At 35.0% G+C, this 15,441-nt stretch overlaps 1 protein-coding gene across 1 annotated transcript in view; it reads right to left on the bottom strand.

Moving 5' to 3' along the window:
- The window catches only part of LOC149802116 (adhesion G protein-coupled receptor V1-like), a 513,020-nt gene that overhangs the window by 461,172 nt on the left and 36,407 nt on the right, over window positions 1-15,441 (bottom strand). The window contains exons 10-12 of the mRNA XM_089956897.1: window positions 13,695-13,916; window positions 10,654-10,797; window positions 8,725-8,873 (exon numbers count right to left, since the gene is read on the bottom strand). Of these exons, the coding sequence (XP_089813023.1) occupies window positions 8,725-8,873; window positions 10,654-10,797; window positions 13,695-13,916 (515 nt within the window). The remainder of the gene's footprint in view (window positions 1-8,724; window positions 8,874-10,653; window positions 10,798-13,694; window positions 13,917-15,441) is intronic.

Raw genomic sequence — 15,441 nt, 5'->3', positions numbered from 1 at the left:
TACATTGCTCAAAAGACTGTTTGAATTCAGATGAGACACAAGCTGGGATAGAACAACCTTTTCTAAGATTTATGATATGAATGGGAGATTAGAAACTGGGTGGTAGTTCTTTAAATCGTTATGGTCTAGTGTTGGTTTCCTAAGCAGAGGCTTTACAATGGCAGTTTTGAAAAATGATGGGAATTCCCCGGATGAGAGAGAGGTATTAATAGCATCGGTTAGTGAAGGCAATACTGGATATAAGCACTCAAGCAGCAGTGATGTTGTGATTGGATCAAGCTCGCATGACTTTGGTGCACTCTTCATCAATTCTGTATCCCAACTGTATGGTGACGACGAGTCAGTTGAAATTGTGGTGTCAAGCTTATCTCTAATAGTTTGCGCACGCACACACACACACACACACATATATACATATATACTTACATATATATATATATATATATATATATATATATATATATATATATATATATATATATATATATATATATGAATTTCTGATTAAAGCTGCATCTGCTAAATGCTGGGTTATTTTGGCTGTCATGAGAGCAGCTATATTCCAAACCAGGTTATATCAGCTGTCATGTGGACAGCTATATTCCAAGCTATGTTATACAGCTGTCATGCAGGCAGCTATATTCCAAGCCAGATTATATCAGCTGTCGTACAGGCAACTTTATTCCAGGTTAGGTATTTCCCTTTTGACGGTGTTTTATGTAAATCTTATGTACCTGTGTACTTGATTATTTATTAATATTCCATATATTGCAAACAAAATCTTGGATTTTACACAATTTCAATTGCACATCCTATATCTTTTTAAAAATTGTATTTCTATGATTTCTATTGATTTAAAGGCAAAACCTATATGTGAGGGGGCAAATTTCTATCGATTTATGAAGAACACATTAGTTTGAGACCAGAGAACAATTAATTAGATATATGGAGACAGGTGCTTGTTAAACAGCTATACTGCAAGAATTTCTAAATATCTGGTCGGGGATGTTAGTGTTGTTTATATAGCAGTCAGACGAACTATTAGGGACACAGTTAAACTTCGATTTCATGGTGGAACTGTCAAAAATTGAAGATTTCCATAAATTGTTAGTTGCAACACAGAAGGTCAAATTGACCCCAATTTGGCACCTAGTTATAAAAGGCAGTAAATATATTTAATCCTGATTGGTTATGCTAAATAAGGGGCATGTTTTCTACACTAAATTTCCTAGTTTAAATATCGCCACATCGAAAAAAATCAATTAGTCTAAGCTTTGCTGCAAGAGAAAATGTACATGGATCCAAGAGGAATTTGAAAGATATTCTCTCTCGTAAAACACTTGTCGAAGGGACCAGAGGACTGAAAGTTCAACGGTCACAATTTGGCTGTTAGAGAAAGAAAACACATAGTATCTGCATCAAAATTTCCTGAAATTTGTTTATGCCAATATAATGTTTTGCTTGAATTATTTGATAATATGTGCATGAATTTAGTTTGTTTAAATTCATAATCAATTCTCTTAATAAGAGTATAACTGTTGAGTTTATATATATAGGAATTCATACAATAATCTTCTTTATATAAGATTGACAAATTGTTTGAATTTGTCGTCTTGTTTGTATAGGAATTGGGCATTCTAAGATTTCATGTATTACTTTAGTTGATATAAGTTACAGGAATATGTTTGAATTCACCAATCTTAAATGAGTTCACGTATGTTAAAGACTTGAATGTGTGTATTTGCTGAAATAGAAAAATTACAACCTGTAATGAATTTCTTTCATTCATTTGTGTAATTGAGACAAAAGTGGAACCATTATAGCCATTAGGAAATACATTAATTTTATGAAACTAGGATTGTTTTGGTCTGCCATGCTTGACCGGACTAAATAGCCTTTGGTGTCTGTTTGAGTGCTGATAGTAAGATCTGATAATGAGAGGGGGAGGAATGATCTATTCCCAGTAGGATAACCAATGGAAAATTTAGGTTGCTTTTTGTTTATTTTAAAAGGAGAAAATAGCTCTTCTGACATATCATCAGATGTACCTACGCACTGACGCAATCAATTGGCTGTGTATCTACATGCTTACATAACCACCTATCCACACAAAGAAAAAGGACCAAAGGGAGGTGAAGCAGTAGGAAGTTGGAGAGAGGAAAGAAAAAGGAAGAAAAGAATGGGCAAAAGAACAGAGAACACTACAGTGAAATTGTAGGGAACCAGAGCTAAGCAGGTTATGCAATTGTACAAGGCAACGACTTTGATTGTTCACTTGATCGTAAGATGACTAATTCTATCAGTAAAACAGATCGGCTATTTATATAAATATATTTGTGTTTTGAAATTTGGTGAAAAATTTATTCCAAAGAAGTGCATCTTCCTAATGTACTGTATTATCTCCAGTATTTATTTAATTGATTAAATTTTTATTCTTTTCGTACGGGGGCTCATGTCATTCTGTTCTATATATCTGCTCAGATCTCTATTTATTCCACCTATAAGTTTACTCGAACTGGGCAATAGCACCAAGGGTGATCATCTCCTAGATAATGAGAACCAAAAAAAGTGGACACCTTGAAAGAAGGTATAATTTGCCAATCAACCCACACCCCTTGCAAGTGAGGAGCGTACCTTTACACTATAATTCAGTAGCATTCTTTTGGGCAAAACATGCATAGCATATAAAAGATATTTGTTTGTTTCTTTCTTCTTTCTTTTTTCTAAATTTTATTTATTTTTAAAACAATCATTTAGTGTTGTTTAATTAAAATATGTCAAATAGTTAACTTCTTAGAATCATATTTTTTAATAATTCTGAGATAATTTTCAGAACATAAGTTCTGAAGCTTTGAAATTCAACATTTTTAAATTAAATAAAACAAGTCTTGGCATGAAATTGAGCCACTACATACTTCTAAAATCTTGAATATAAGAGGAATCCTATGTTAAAATCAACATAGGTAGTACGAAGTTGTAATTTAGCCCAGTTCCCCCACCCCCAATAAATACCTCAAAATTGTACTCTTGATGACAAAAATAAAATAAAAAATAACCTTGAAACCAAGTGTGTACCACACAATTGTGAAATTATAAACTGGCTGTACATTCATGATATATTACAGTTTAGAACATTTTGTAATTAACAAATGATAAGATTAGAGCTATTTCAAATGATCAGGACTAATTTTTCTTATGGTGACTTGTCATGGAATTGTAAAAATCCTTTTATTTATTAAATACATGTACTCAGGTTTTGTTTTTTGTGGTACAACGATACCCGAGGGTGATTTATGTAAATTGTAGAATATTTCAAAATAGTGAGTTCGTTTCATCCTATGCCACATGTGCGAAGTACTTTCAATGGGAAAAACTGAATGATTCCAGCGCACAGACAATGCAAGACGACTTCGTCTGTGTATAAATGCCTCACCATAAGACTAAATCTTCACATTACGGAATGTCTTGTCAGTGAGCAGTCTACTTTAAGGACTTGCACATCTTCAGCAGTAGTGGTATGTAAATTATTAATCTCTTGCGTATAAGTTATAACTATTGTACTACCACGTTTGTTTTTGTATGTTTGCTATGTAGCTTCGATTTACGTAGTATAATGCAAATATTTTCTATTCTTGTTTGTGACTTAGCATTGGATTTATATTAGTAATATAAAACTGCATTTTTTAGAAATGTTTAGTACTGTAGGATTCTTCTTGGTCACTGTTAGGTTTACTTCTGAACCTGATTATTGATTTGCAATTATTGTACTGATAATGTAATTTGTATAACTTACCATGTATAATGTCATTACATTTTATCACATATGCCTGTGTCATGAATAGTCCATGAATGCATTAATGAGGGATTTGACTAGATATGACAACTGGAATAAGATTGTAAGTTACCCTTCAACACTGTAGTCAAATGAATGCAATAAGGAGGGATTGGACTGGATATGACAACTGCAATAAGCTTGTACATATGTTACCCTTCAACACTGTAGTCAAATGAAGGCAATAAGGAGGGATTTGACTAGATATGACAACTGGAATAAGATTGTAAGTTACCCTTCAACACTGTAGTCAAATGAATGCAATAAGGAGGGATTGGACTGGATATGACAACTGCAATAAGCTTGTACATATGTTATCCTTCAACACTGTAGTCAAATGAATGCAGTAAGGAGGGATTTGACTAGATATGACAACTGGAATAAGCTTGTACATATGTTATCCTTCAACACTGTAGTCAAATGAATGCAATAAGGAGGGATTTGACTAGATATGACAACTAGAATAAGCTTGCATGTTACCCTTCAACACTGTAGTCAAATGAATGCAGTAAGGAGGGATTTGACTAGATATGACAACTAGAATAAGCTTGCATGTTACCCTTCAACACTGTAGTCAAATGAATGCAGAAAGGAGGGATTTGACTAGATATGACAACTACAATAAGCTTGTACATATGTTACCCTTCAACACTAGTCAAATGAATGCAATAAGGAGGGATTGGACTGGATATGACAACTGCACTAAGCTTGTACATATGTTACCCTTCAACACTGTAGTCAAATGAATGCAATAAGGAGGGATTTGACTAAATATGACAACTGCAATAAGCTTGTATGCTACCCTTCAACACTGTAGTCAAATGAATGCAATAAGGAGGGATTTGACTAGATATGACAACTGGAATAGGCTTGCATGTTACCCTTCAACACTAGTCAAATGAATGCAGTAAGGAGGGATTTGACTAGATATGACAACTGGAATAAGCTTGCATGTTATCCTTCAACACTGTAGTCAAATGAATGCAATAAGGAGGGATTTGACTAGATATGACAACTAGAATAAGCTTGCATGTTACCCTTCAACACTGTAGTCAAATGAATGCAGTAAGGAAGGATTTAACTAGATATGACAACTGGAATAAGCTTGCATGTTACCCTTCAACACTGTAGTCAAATGAATGCAATAAGGAGGGATTGGACTGGATATGACAACTGCAATAAGCTTGTACATATGTTACCCTTCAACACTGTAGTCAAATGAATGCAATAAGGAGGGATTGGACTGGATATGACAACTGCAATAAGCTTGTACATATGTTACCCTTCAACACTGTAGTCAAATGAAGGCAATAAGGAGGGATTTGACTTGATATGACAACTGGAATAAGCTTGTATGTTACCCTTCAACACTGTAGTCAAATGAATGCAATAAGGAGGGATTTGACTAAATATGACAACTGCAATAAGCTTGTACATATGTTACCCTTCAACACTAGTCAAATGAATGCAATAAGAGGGATTTGACTAGATATGACAACTGGAATAAGCTTGCATGTTACCCTTCAAAACTGTAGTCAAATGAGTGCAGTAAGGAGGGATTGGACTGGATATGACAACTGCAATAAGCTTATACATATGTTACCCTTCAACACTGTAGTCAAATGAAGGCAATAAGGAGGGATTTGACTAAATATGACAACTGGAATAAGCTTGTAAGTTACCCTTTAACACTGTAGTCAAATGAATGCAATAAGGAGGGATTGGACTGGATATGACAACTGCAATAAGCTTGTACATATGTTACCCTTCAACACTGTAGTCAAATGAATGCAATAAGGAGGGATTTGACTCGATATGACAACTGGAATAAGCTTGTATGTTATCCTTCAACACTGTAGTCAAATGAATGCAGTAAGGAGGGATTTGACTAGATATGACAACTGGAATAAGCTTGCATGTTACCTTTCAACACTGTAGTCAAATGAATGCAATAAGGAGGGATTTGACTAAATATGACAACTGCAATAAGCTTGTATGCTACCCTTCAACACTGTAGTCAAATGAATGCAATAAGGAGGGATTGGACTGGATATGACAACTGCAATAAGCTTGTACATATGTTACCCTTCAACACTAGTCAAATGAATGCAATAAGAGGGATTTGACTAGATATGACAACTGGAATAAGCTTGCATGTTACCCTTCAACACTGTAGTCAAATGAATGCAATAAGGAGGGATTGGACTGGATATGACAACTGCAATAAGCTTGTACATATGTTACCCTTCAACACTGTAGTCAAATGAATGCAGTAAGGAGGGATTTGACTAGATATGACAACTGGAATAAGCTTGCATGTTACCCTTCAACACTGTAGTCAAATGAATGCAATAAGGAGGGATTGGACTGGATATGACAACTGGAATAAGCTTGCATGTTACCCTTCAACACTAGTCAAATGAATGCAATAAGGAGGGATTGGACTGGATATGACAACTGGAATAAGCTTGTACATATGTTACCCTTCAACACTGTAGTCAAATGAATGCATTAAGGAGGGATTTGACTAGATATGACAACTGGAATAAGCTTGTACATATGTTATCCTTCAACACTAGTCAAATGAATGCAATAAGGAGGGATTGGACTGGATATGACAACTGCAATAAGCTTGTACATATGTTACCCTTCAACACTGTAGTCAAATGAATGCAGTAAGGAGGGATTTAACTAGATATGACAACTGGAATAAGCTTGCATGTTACCCTTCAACACTGTAGTCAAATGAATGCAATAAGGAGGGATTTGACTAGGTATGACAACTGCAATAAGCTTGTACATTACCCTTCAACACTGTAGTCAAATGAATGCAATAAGGAGGGATTTGACTAGATATGACAACTGGAATAAGCTTGTACATTACCCTTCAACACTAGTCAAATGAATGCAATAAGGAGGGATTTGACTAGATATGACAACTGGAATAAGCTTGCATGTTACACTGTAGTCAAATGAATGCAATAAGGAGGGATTTGACTAGATATGACAACTGGAATAAGCTTGTAAGTTACCCTTCAACACTGTAGTCAAATGAATGCAATAAGGAGGGATTTGACTAGATATGACAACTAGAATAAGCTTGTACATATGTTACCCTTCAACACTAGTCAAATGAATGCAATAAGGAGGGATTGGACTAGATATGACAACTAGAATAAGCTTGTACATATGTTACCCTTCAACACTAGTCAAATGAATGCAATAAGGAGGGATTGGACTAGATATGACAACTGCAATAAGCTTGTATGCTACCCTTCAACACTGTAGTCAAATGAATGCAATAAGGAGGGATTTGACTAGATATGACAACTGCAATAAGCTTGTATGCTACCCTTCAACACTGTAGTCAAATGAATGCAATAAGGAGGGATTTGACTAGATATGACAACTGGAATAAGCTTGTATGTTACCCTTCAACACTGTAGTCAAATGAATGCAGTAAGGAGGGATTGGACTGGATATGACAACTGGAATAAGCTTGTATGTTACCCTTCAACACTGTAGTCAAATGAATGCAGTAAGGAGGGATTTGACTAGATATGACAACTGCAATAAGCTTGTATGTTACCCTTCAACACTGTAGTCAAATGAATGCAATAAGGAGGGATTTGACTAGATATGACAACTACAATAAGCTTGTACATATGTTACCCTTCAACACTAGTCAAATGAATGCATTAAGGAGGGATTTGACTAGATATGACAACTGCAATAAGCTTGTACATATGTTACCCTTCAACACTAGTCAAATGAATGCATTAAGGAGGGATTTGACTAGATATAACAGCTGGAATAAGCTTGTATGCTATCCTTCAACACTAGTCAAATGAATGCAATAAGGAGGGATTGGACTAGATATGACAACTGCAATAAGCTTGTATGTTACCCTTCAACACTGTAGTCAAATGAATGAAATAAGGTGGGATTGGACTGGATATGACAACTGGAATAAGCTTGTACATATGTTACCCTTCAACACTAGTCAAATGAATGCAGTAAGGAGGGATTTGACTAGATATGACAGCTGGAATAAGCTTGTATGTTACCCTTCAACACTAGTCAAATGAATGAAATAAGGAGGGATTTGACTAGATATGACAACTGGAATAAGCTTGCATGTTACCCTTCAACACTAGTCAAATGAATGCAATAAGGAGGGATTGGACTGGATATGACAACTGGAATAAGCTTGTACATATGTTACCCTTCAACACTAGTCAAATGAATGCATTAAGGAGGGATTTGACTAGATATGACAGCTGGAATAAGCTTGTACATATGTTACCCTTCAACACTAGTCAAATGAATGCATTAAGGAGGGATTTGACTAGATATGACAGCTGGAATAAGCTTGTATGTTACCCTTCAACACTAGTGAAATGAATGAAATAAGGAGGGATTTGACTAGATATGACAACTGGAATAAGCTTCCATGTTATCCTTCAACACTGTAGTCAAATGAATGCAACAAGGAGGGATTTGACTAGATATGACAACTGGAATAAGCTTGTATGTTACCCTTCAACACTGTAGTCAAATGAATGCATTAAGGAGGGATAAACATACATTTTCATCTTTATATGGAAGCAATAAAATCTGATGTAGTCTTGTGTCAACTCCTTTAGTTATTTCTACTCTAAAAGGTCTACACAATTTCCAGAACAAAATTAGTTTTTTTTGTTTTTTTTAGCAATCTGTTCTGAGAAACTTTGGTGTTTTGTCTTAAAGATTCAAATCAATCTGACATGAGTCCTTGATAAAAGAGTTCAATGGCATTTTTTTAAAACCTGGAAACTGTCATCAACCCCTAATGCATACTTTTCTCTAAGCATCATTCAACACAGGTGAAACAAAATCAGTTAACAATTTACCCTCTTAGGTGCTTGGTCTGGTTCATCGACCACCACATCATTGGTATCTTGAAATCCAATCTCTCCATTTGCATCTGCTGTTGTTACTGGCACTGTCACCACGATCATAGTACCAAGATTGGGGCTGTTGTATGTTACATTTGGGATGTCTGTGTGAGAAATATGATATCAGATTTTAAAAATTCATTCCATGAAACCTGCATCTTGACAATTACAGTGGAAGCTGTGTTAAAAGACAATCTATGAGAACCAAAACAGAACAGTATCTGAAGAAAGGTGCTCCTTAATACGCTTTTCTGAACATCTAAAATATCATATACAGAATTACACTTCTGGTCTTGTAAGACATGTTGTCTCTTGCAAGAGGTGTTTTTCCAGCACAGGTATGGCTGTAACTCTCTCTTGATCTAATTCTTGAGGTGAAATTGTCCAAAGTAAAAATCTTCCTTGAACAAGATATTTTGGATTAAGATTTGGCAAATCAGATTTTATTTACCAACCAAAATATTCTGAATCATTACATCAAAAGATCGAGCTTTTCTTGGAACCTGTGAATTGACAACTCAAGATGCTGCTTCTGAAATTCACCAACAAATATATTTGCTTTATATTTTAATTTTGATCTCATTTTAAATAAATTCCTTATAAAAGGAATATGAAATTCAGTGAAACCCGTACAAACTTAAAGCCATTGGAATCAAATTAAATCTTCAGTTTTTACAGGTTTTAGTATCAGCCTTAATTTTTAATATCAAAATTGCATAAATTTTAAAGTTAAAAAAAAAAACATTAATTTTTTCACATGATTTGAGAGAGGGTCTAATTATGTGCATGTGTGCATGTGAAATAGTGAATGTTTCTGTGTCTGTGTGAGTCATAGTGCAAATAATTAAGAAAGCTGTTTAATTTTTAAACATGCAATTAAAAATTAGTTGAAAAACATACATTTCTTCCAAATACTGTTCTGTCAGTCTCCGTTGGCAAAGTACGAAAAGTGAGGCCACATTTATACAAAGAAATAGCATTAATCGTCATTAGACAATAAACTGGTTAATGTAATCCTTCTTAATTGGCATATCTACAAGTATTTAATTAGTAACAATTTGTCTCAAAAGCTGTACCCTCTTTAATGTGAAAAGATTGTGAATTAGCCTATTAATTGTGGGCTCTAATCTGTATCGACACGTTTCAAGTATTGCCTTGCTTTTACTTCATTTGACTGGGTCAATGACTCACAGATAAACCTACAATATATTTGCTAACCATAAATGATCTGACCCAGCATGTGTTAGGTGTATGTTTCACCTAATGTTTAACCACAGAATATTTATGGACACTCAGTGTCAATGTTATATGGAATTTAGCTGCTGAAGTACATTCCAAGTTTCAAGTGACTTTTATGAGATATTGTAAACTTTATAATCAAAATTTGTTACCTAAAATTTTTTCGGTTTTCAGAGCAGATGGGGCTGGGGTTCACTGGTTAAAAACGATTATAATGATGAAGTAAAAATTCAGGAACAAGATAAACTTTTTATCTGAAGAGGATTTGGGAATATCAGGGGTCAGATTTTGAGGGGTTTCACTGTACAACTGCTATCTTGACTGGATCATTTCACTTCACTTCTCAAATATTTCTAACAAAGAATTTTAAATTAATTCAATTACCAGTCATTATTCATGCAGTAAATGTACTAAAAACTAACCACTACATTTAAAATTATGCATTTTTATTACAAAATCTAAACTGAACAAAGGTCAATATTTCTGTATATACTTTTCTTGAATAGATTTTTTTCCCCAAGCTGCTTATAAAATTTGTAACAATGGAGAAAAACTGAACAAAATAATACAAAATTTCACCAATGCTTAAATTTTCAAAAGCTATTTTTTTTTATAAGATCACTAAAATGGAGGATATAACCTCACCTTGTACAAGATAGACACCAGTGAGGGTGGCAACAAATCTTCCTCCAACTTGGAGGAAAGCAGACGCCAGTAGCTGAACCTGTACTGTGGCTAGATTCAGGGCATTATACATCATTACCACCAGTTCTGTCTGCTCCAAAACACCTGATAATATAAAACAAACAAAAAAATTTGAAAATTTTTTAAGGGACCTCTCTTTCTGACTTTCAAATGGAGTTTCAAGACTGGAGAATATGGAATTCTGTAAAAATGTCAACATTTGATCTTGGTTTGATATTTTCCCTGTACTTACACATGCAATATGATTTGAGAGCCTTTATGACTGTTCTCAACCAAATTAGTTTTCTTGCAAAACTAATTTGATAATTAAATTATTTTTCAAGGCAAATCAATGTGACATTAAATACCATACATCAATGAGAACTAAGCAAGCTGATGCTAATGACAGACAAAAAAAAATCAGGTAATACTGTGACAAGGTTTTGTAAAACTGACTTTCGCTCAATAAAGATTTCTTCTATATTCTATATTTTCACATTCTGAAAGAGTATGATTACATCAATTGTTCAGCAGAAGAAAGGATCAAACAAAAGTATAAATTAAGATATTTTTAAAAAAAATTAGTCTTGACATATTTAATGTTCAGTGACAGTGGTCACGTCTGATAATGAACTACACTGATCAGCACAGTGGTTCTTACAAGCAAAGAATGACCACAAAAGATACATGCAAAAATGACAAATAAAAATAGTTTTCAGGTGCAAATTAATGGTGTTAAAGCAAATCAATTTTGCATTGAAAGATCTGATAGATAAGAGAGTTCACTATGTGTCATATTGATGGAGACACAATGAAGAAAATTAATGAAAATGGTAATATTACAAGAATAATACAGTATTTAAGTTCCTAATGACAAAAAAGTGATAAAAAAATACAATATATAGAATACTGTGCAAATTTCATTAGAGGTGGAACTCTTTCAAACATACATAATTTCTCTTCAGCAGTTCTGACAAAGCTTTGGGATCAAAGTTAAATCATTCCACAAAAAAAATCATAATTGGTAATTGGTTAGGTAGCCTTCCTGAATTACCATCCCAATCTAAAAGAAATGGTCAAAGTGTAGTAATATACTACAGAAAAAAATGCACAAAAGGTAAATTTACCAAATTTATTAGTAAATATCACACAGAATATGTGCAAATATAAAAATCAATGAAGTAGATTGAGAATATATACAAACAGTTAGAGTAACCGGTGTTACCTCATAACTACAGTTAACTTCAATATGGAGAAGCTAAATATATCTGATCAATTAACTGTACACTTTATATAGAGGGGAAGCAACACAATATTTGGGTCTATGCAGGGGTATAATGACTAAGGAGGGAAACCAGCCAAAGGGTGTAATGCCTGAGGAGGGAAACCAGCCAAGGGGCATAATGAGTAAAGATGGAAACCAGCCAATGAGCATAATGAATGAGGAGGGAAACCAGCCAAGGGGCATAATAATTGGCACCTGAGGAAAGGAAAGGGTGCAATTGGTGAAGATGGGAACCAGCCAATGAGTATAATGAATGAGGAGGGAAACCAACCAAGGGGCATAATGGATGAGGAGGGAAACCAGCCAATATGTGTAATGGATGAGGAGGAAAGTAAAAGCCTCATTTAAATATGCTTTAGGCCTCAACAATGGAAATAATGAAAACCTGGCAATGTGAAACTAAACCAGTACATTCCTTCAAAAAATTAAAATAAACACCAAACAAGTTATTTTTTCCAAATTTTATTTCATTTTTGAAAATATGACCATTCTAATTATGGGGTGACAGCACACATTTAAGGCTTTTGGGCCTGCAAATCTTCTCATAGCTATGGATTTGGATGTGTCCATACAAACAAATGATACATGAATTGGGGCAGATCACTTTACCTTCACAAACATTTCACTGTGTATAAACAATTCATGTGGCCAAAAATGCATTTTTCCTATAACAAGAATACCATAAAGGGTACATTATACATTCTCTATGAAGGCACGCATCAGGCATCATTGATCTTGATGAGCTGTACCTATGGTTAAAGTGTTTATTCTGAAACTAAACTTATTGTGCAGAAACCATTTTCCTCCTTGAGTCACAGTGACAATGGCTTTTTGACCCTAAAATCAATGGGCTACTTCTTACTCCCGGTGCAAGTTATCCACAAATTTTAGTCCTGGTCTGTGAAGCAGAACTAATATAACTGTGTGGAAACCATTTTTCTACCTTCAGTTGCAGTGACCTGAGAGGGCATGAAAAGAGCAGTGGTCTTAGGTCTGGGACCTTCCCCGCCAGACCCAAGAGATAAACTTGTCAGAAGCCTCCTGGGACCTTCCCCACCAGACCCAAGAGATAACTTGTCAGTAGCCTCTTGGACCTCTTAGGTTTCCAAAACTGCAGAAATGAAACTATTTTCTTAAACAAAGTGTAAAATTATGTTATTGCTTCTGCAGTAGGAATGCACTGTGTTGCTTGAACTAGCTATTTTTAATGCAAACAAATCAGTGTCATACATTACCAACATTAAAGATACAATAAAAAAGGGTGTTTGACTTTAACATATCTCTTCAAAGACAAGGAGTGAGCTGAGTGAAATTGTGCATGTATTTGAACTTGCACACTTCTCTTCAATGAAATACTTCTTAATGTCAAGGAACAAGGTCGGAAAGCTGTTGAAAAAATCTGTGAATGTTCATCTGCTGCATAGATACAGGGAACAGAGCTGATGAAGCTAATAGAGGAAGTGACTTCCACAAAATTCTGACTTCTGTCAAGGTTCTTTCTTTCATGTCTGTATTTCCATTTAGACTATATGCCCATAGTAGAAAAGCTATCAGGGTGATTTTAGTTTGAGGATAAGCTTGTTACTGAGTTGCAAAAACAGACAGAATTTTGTCTTATTCTAATGGTAGTATCAAAAACCCTGCCAGGAAATACATGAAAATTTCCATTGAGTACTTTGACCCTACATTTTAATGATACAGATGTCACTGGTTCTACATCTGAAGTGGATTTTAGGGACTGTTGCCTGATGATTGACAATTCCATCAAGAACATCCAGGAGAGGTTCAGAAATCTCAGCATGTCCCCCATGAAAGTGTTGCAGTTTTTCAATTTCCATGCATGGCCAATTGACATGGAGGAGATTTAGTTTCAGGAATAAGGAGATGAAATCCATGTACTGGTAGTCTGGAACTGTTAAGTCAATGAATGTTTCACACACTGGACACAGGACAAAAAAGACACAACCTTGGACATCAACTGAAAATGTATGTAAGACCACTGACAGTCAGCTCCTGGCAGTGTACAGTCTTCTCCTTAATGGAGACATGTTTAGGGAGTATTTGTTCACCATTTCACCCCCCAGCAGTACATGTGAGATGGGATTTTCAACTGCTAACTTTATTAAAACCAGTCTGAAAACAAGTCTGCAGCAAGTCAATTTGTATCAGCAACTACTGAGAAAGTCAGCCGGACCAGATATTGGAGACTTTCATGCAGATATGGCAGTAATAAAATGGTTGCTTTCCTCACAGATAGCAAGATACTTGGACCATGGCTGAATTAGATCACTGATGTGGACAGATTGGTAGAGTCTGGAATGTGATTATGAATGGCCAGACTTTGATATTGTAGCATACAATGTGTAAATGTGTTTCAGTTTATATTGTGATGTGCATTTTGAATTGGCTTCAGTATGATTTACCTAGAGTCATGTGACATTGAAAACAAAGAACATTTCAGACTACTTGCTATTTTATTCAGATAAGCACACAAATGCAATTGCATTGTTTAAAATATAAATACTTTATTCATTTACTAAAGCTCATACAGGTAACTATGCTTTTGTATTGAATCTGATGTTCCTCACAACAGTTCAGTAACTCAGACCTGTTTATATGCAAGATGTACCTGGCTATCCTGGACCAGCCACTTTATCGACACTATATCAATGCCCTGACTGATCTTAATCAACACTATATCAATACCCTTCCTGATCTTTATCAACATTACATCAATGCCCCACCACTTTATCAACACTATATCAATGCCCTGCCACTTTATCAACACTATATCAATGCCCTGCCACTTTATCAACACTATATCAATGCCCTGCCATTTTATCAACACCATATCAATGCCCCGCCACTTTATCAACACTATATCAATGCCCTGACACTTTATCAACACTATATCAATGCCCTGACACTTTATCAACACTATATCAATGCCCTGCCACTTTATCAACACTATATCAATGTCCCACCACTTCATCAACACTATATCAAATCCTGGCCACTTTATCAACACTATATCAATGCCATGCCACTTTATCAACACAATATCAATGCCATGTCCCATCTTTATCAACACCATATGAATGCCCTGCCTGATCTTTATCAACACTAAATGAATCCCCTGCCACTTTATCAATGCTGTATCAATTCCCTGCCACTTTATCAACACTATATCAATGCCCTGCCACTTTATCAACACTATATCAATGCCCTGCCACTCTATCAACATTACATCAATACCCTTCCTGATCTTTATCAACATTACATCAATGCCCTTCCTGATCTTTATCAACATTACATCAATGCCCTTCCTGATCTTTATCAACATTACATCAATGCCCTTCCTGATCTTTATCAACATTACATCAATGCCCTTCCTGATCTTTATCAACATTACATCAATGCCCTTCCTGATCTTTATCAACATTACATCAATGCCCTTCCTGATC

This window comes from Sinohyriopsis cumingii, chromosome 4 (assembly GCF_028554795.1).
Source record: "Sinohyriopsis cumingii isolate HCF-2022 chromosome 4, ASM2855479v2, whole genome shotgun sequence".
NCBI classification, from domain to species: Eukaryota; Metazoa; Mollusca; class Bivalvia; order Unionida; family Unionidae; genus Sinohyriopsis; species Sinohyriopsis cumingii.
This window is presented reverse-complemented; position numbering and strand designations above follow the sequence as displayed.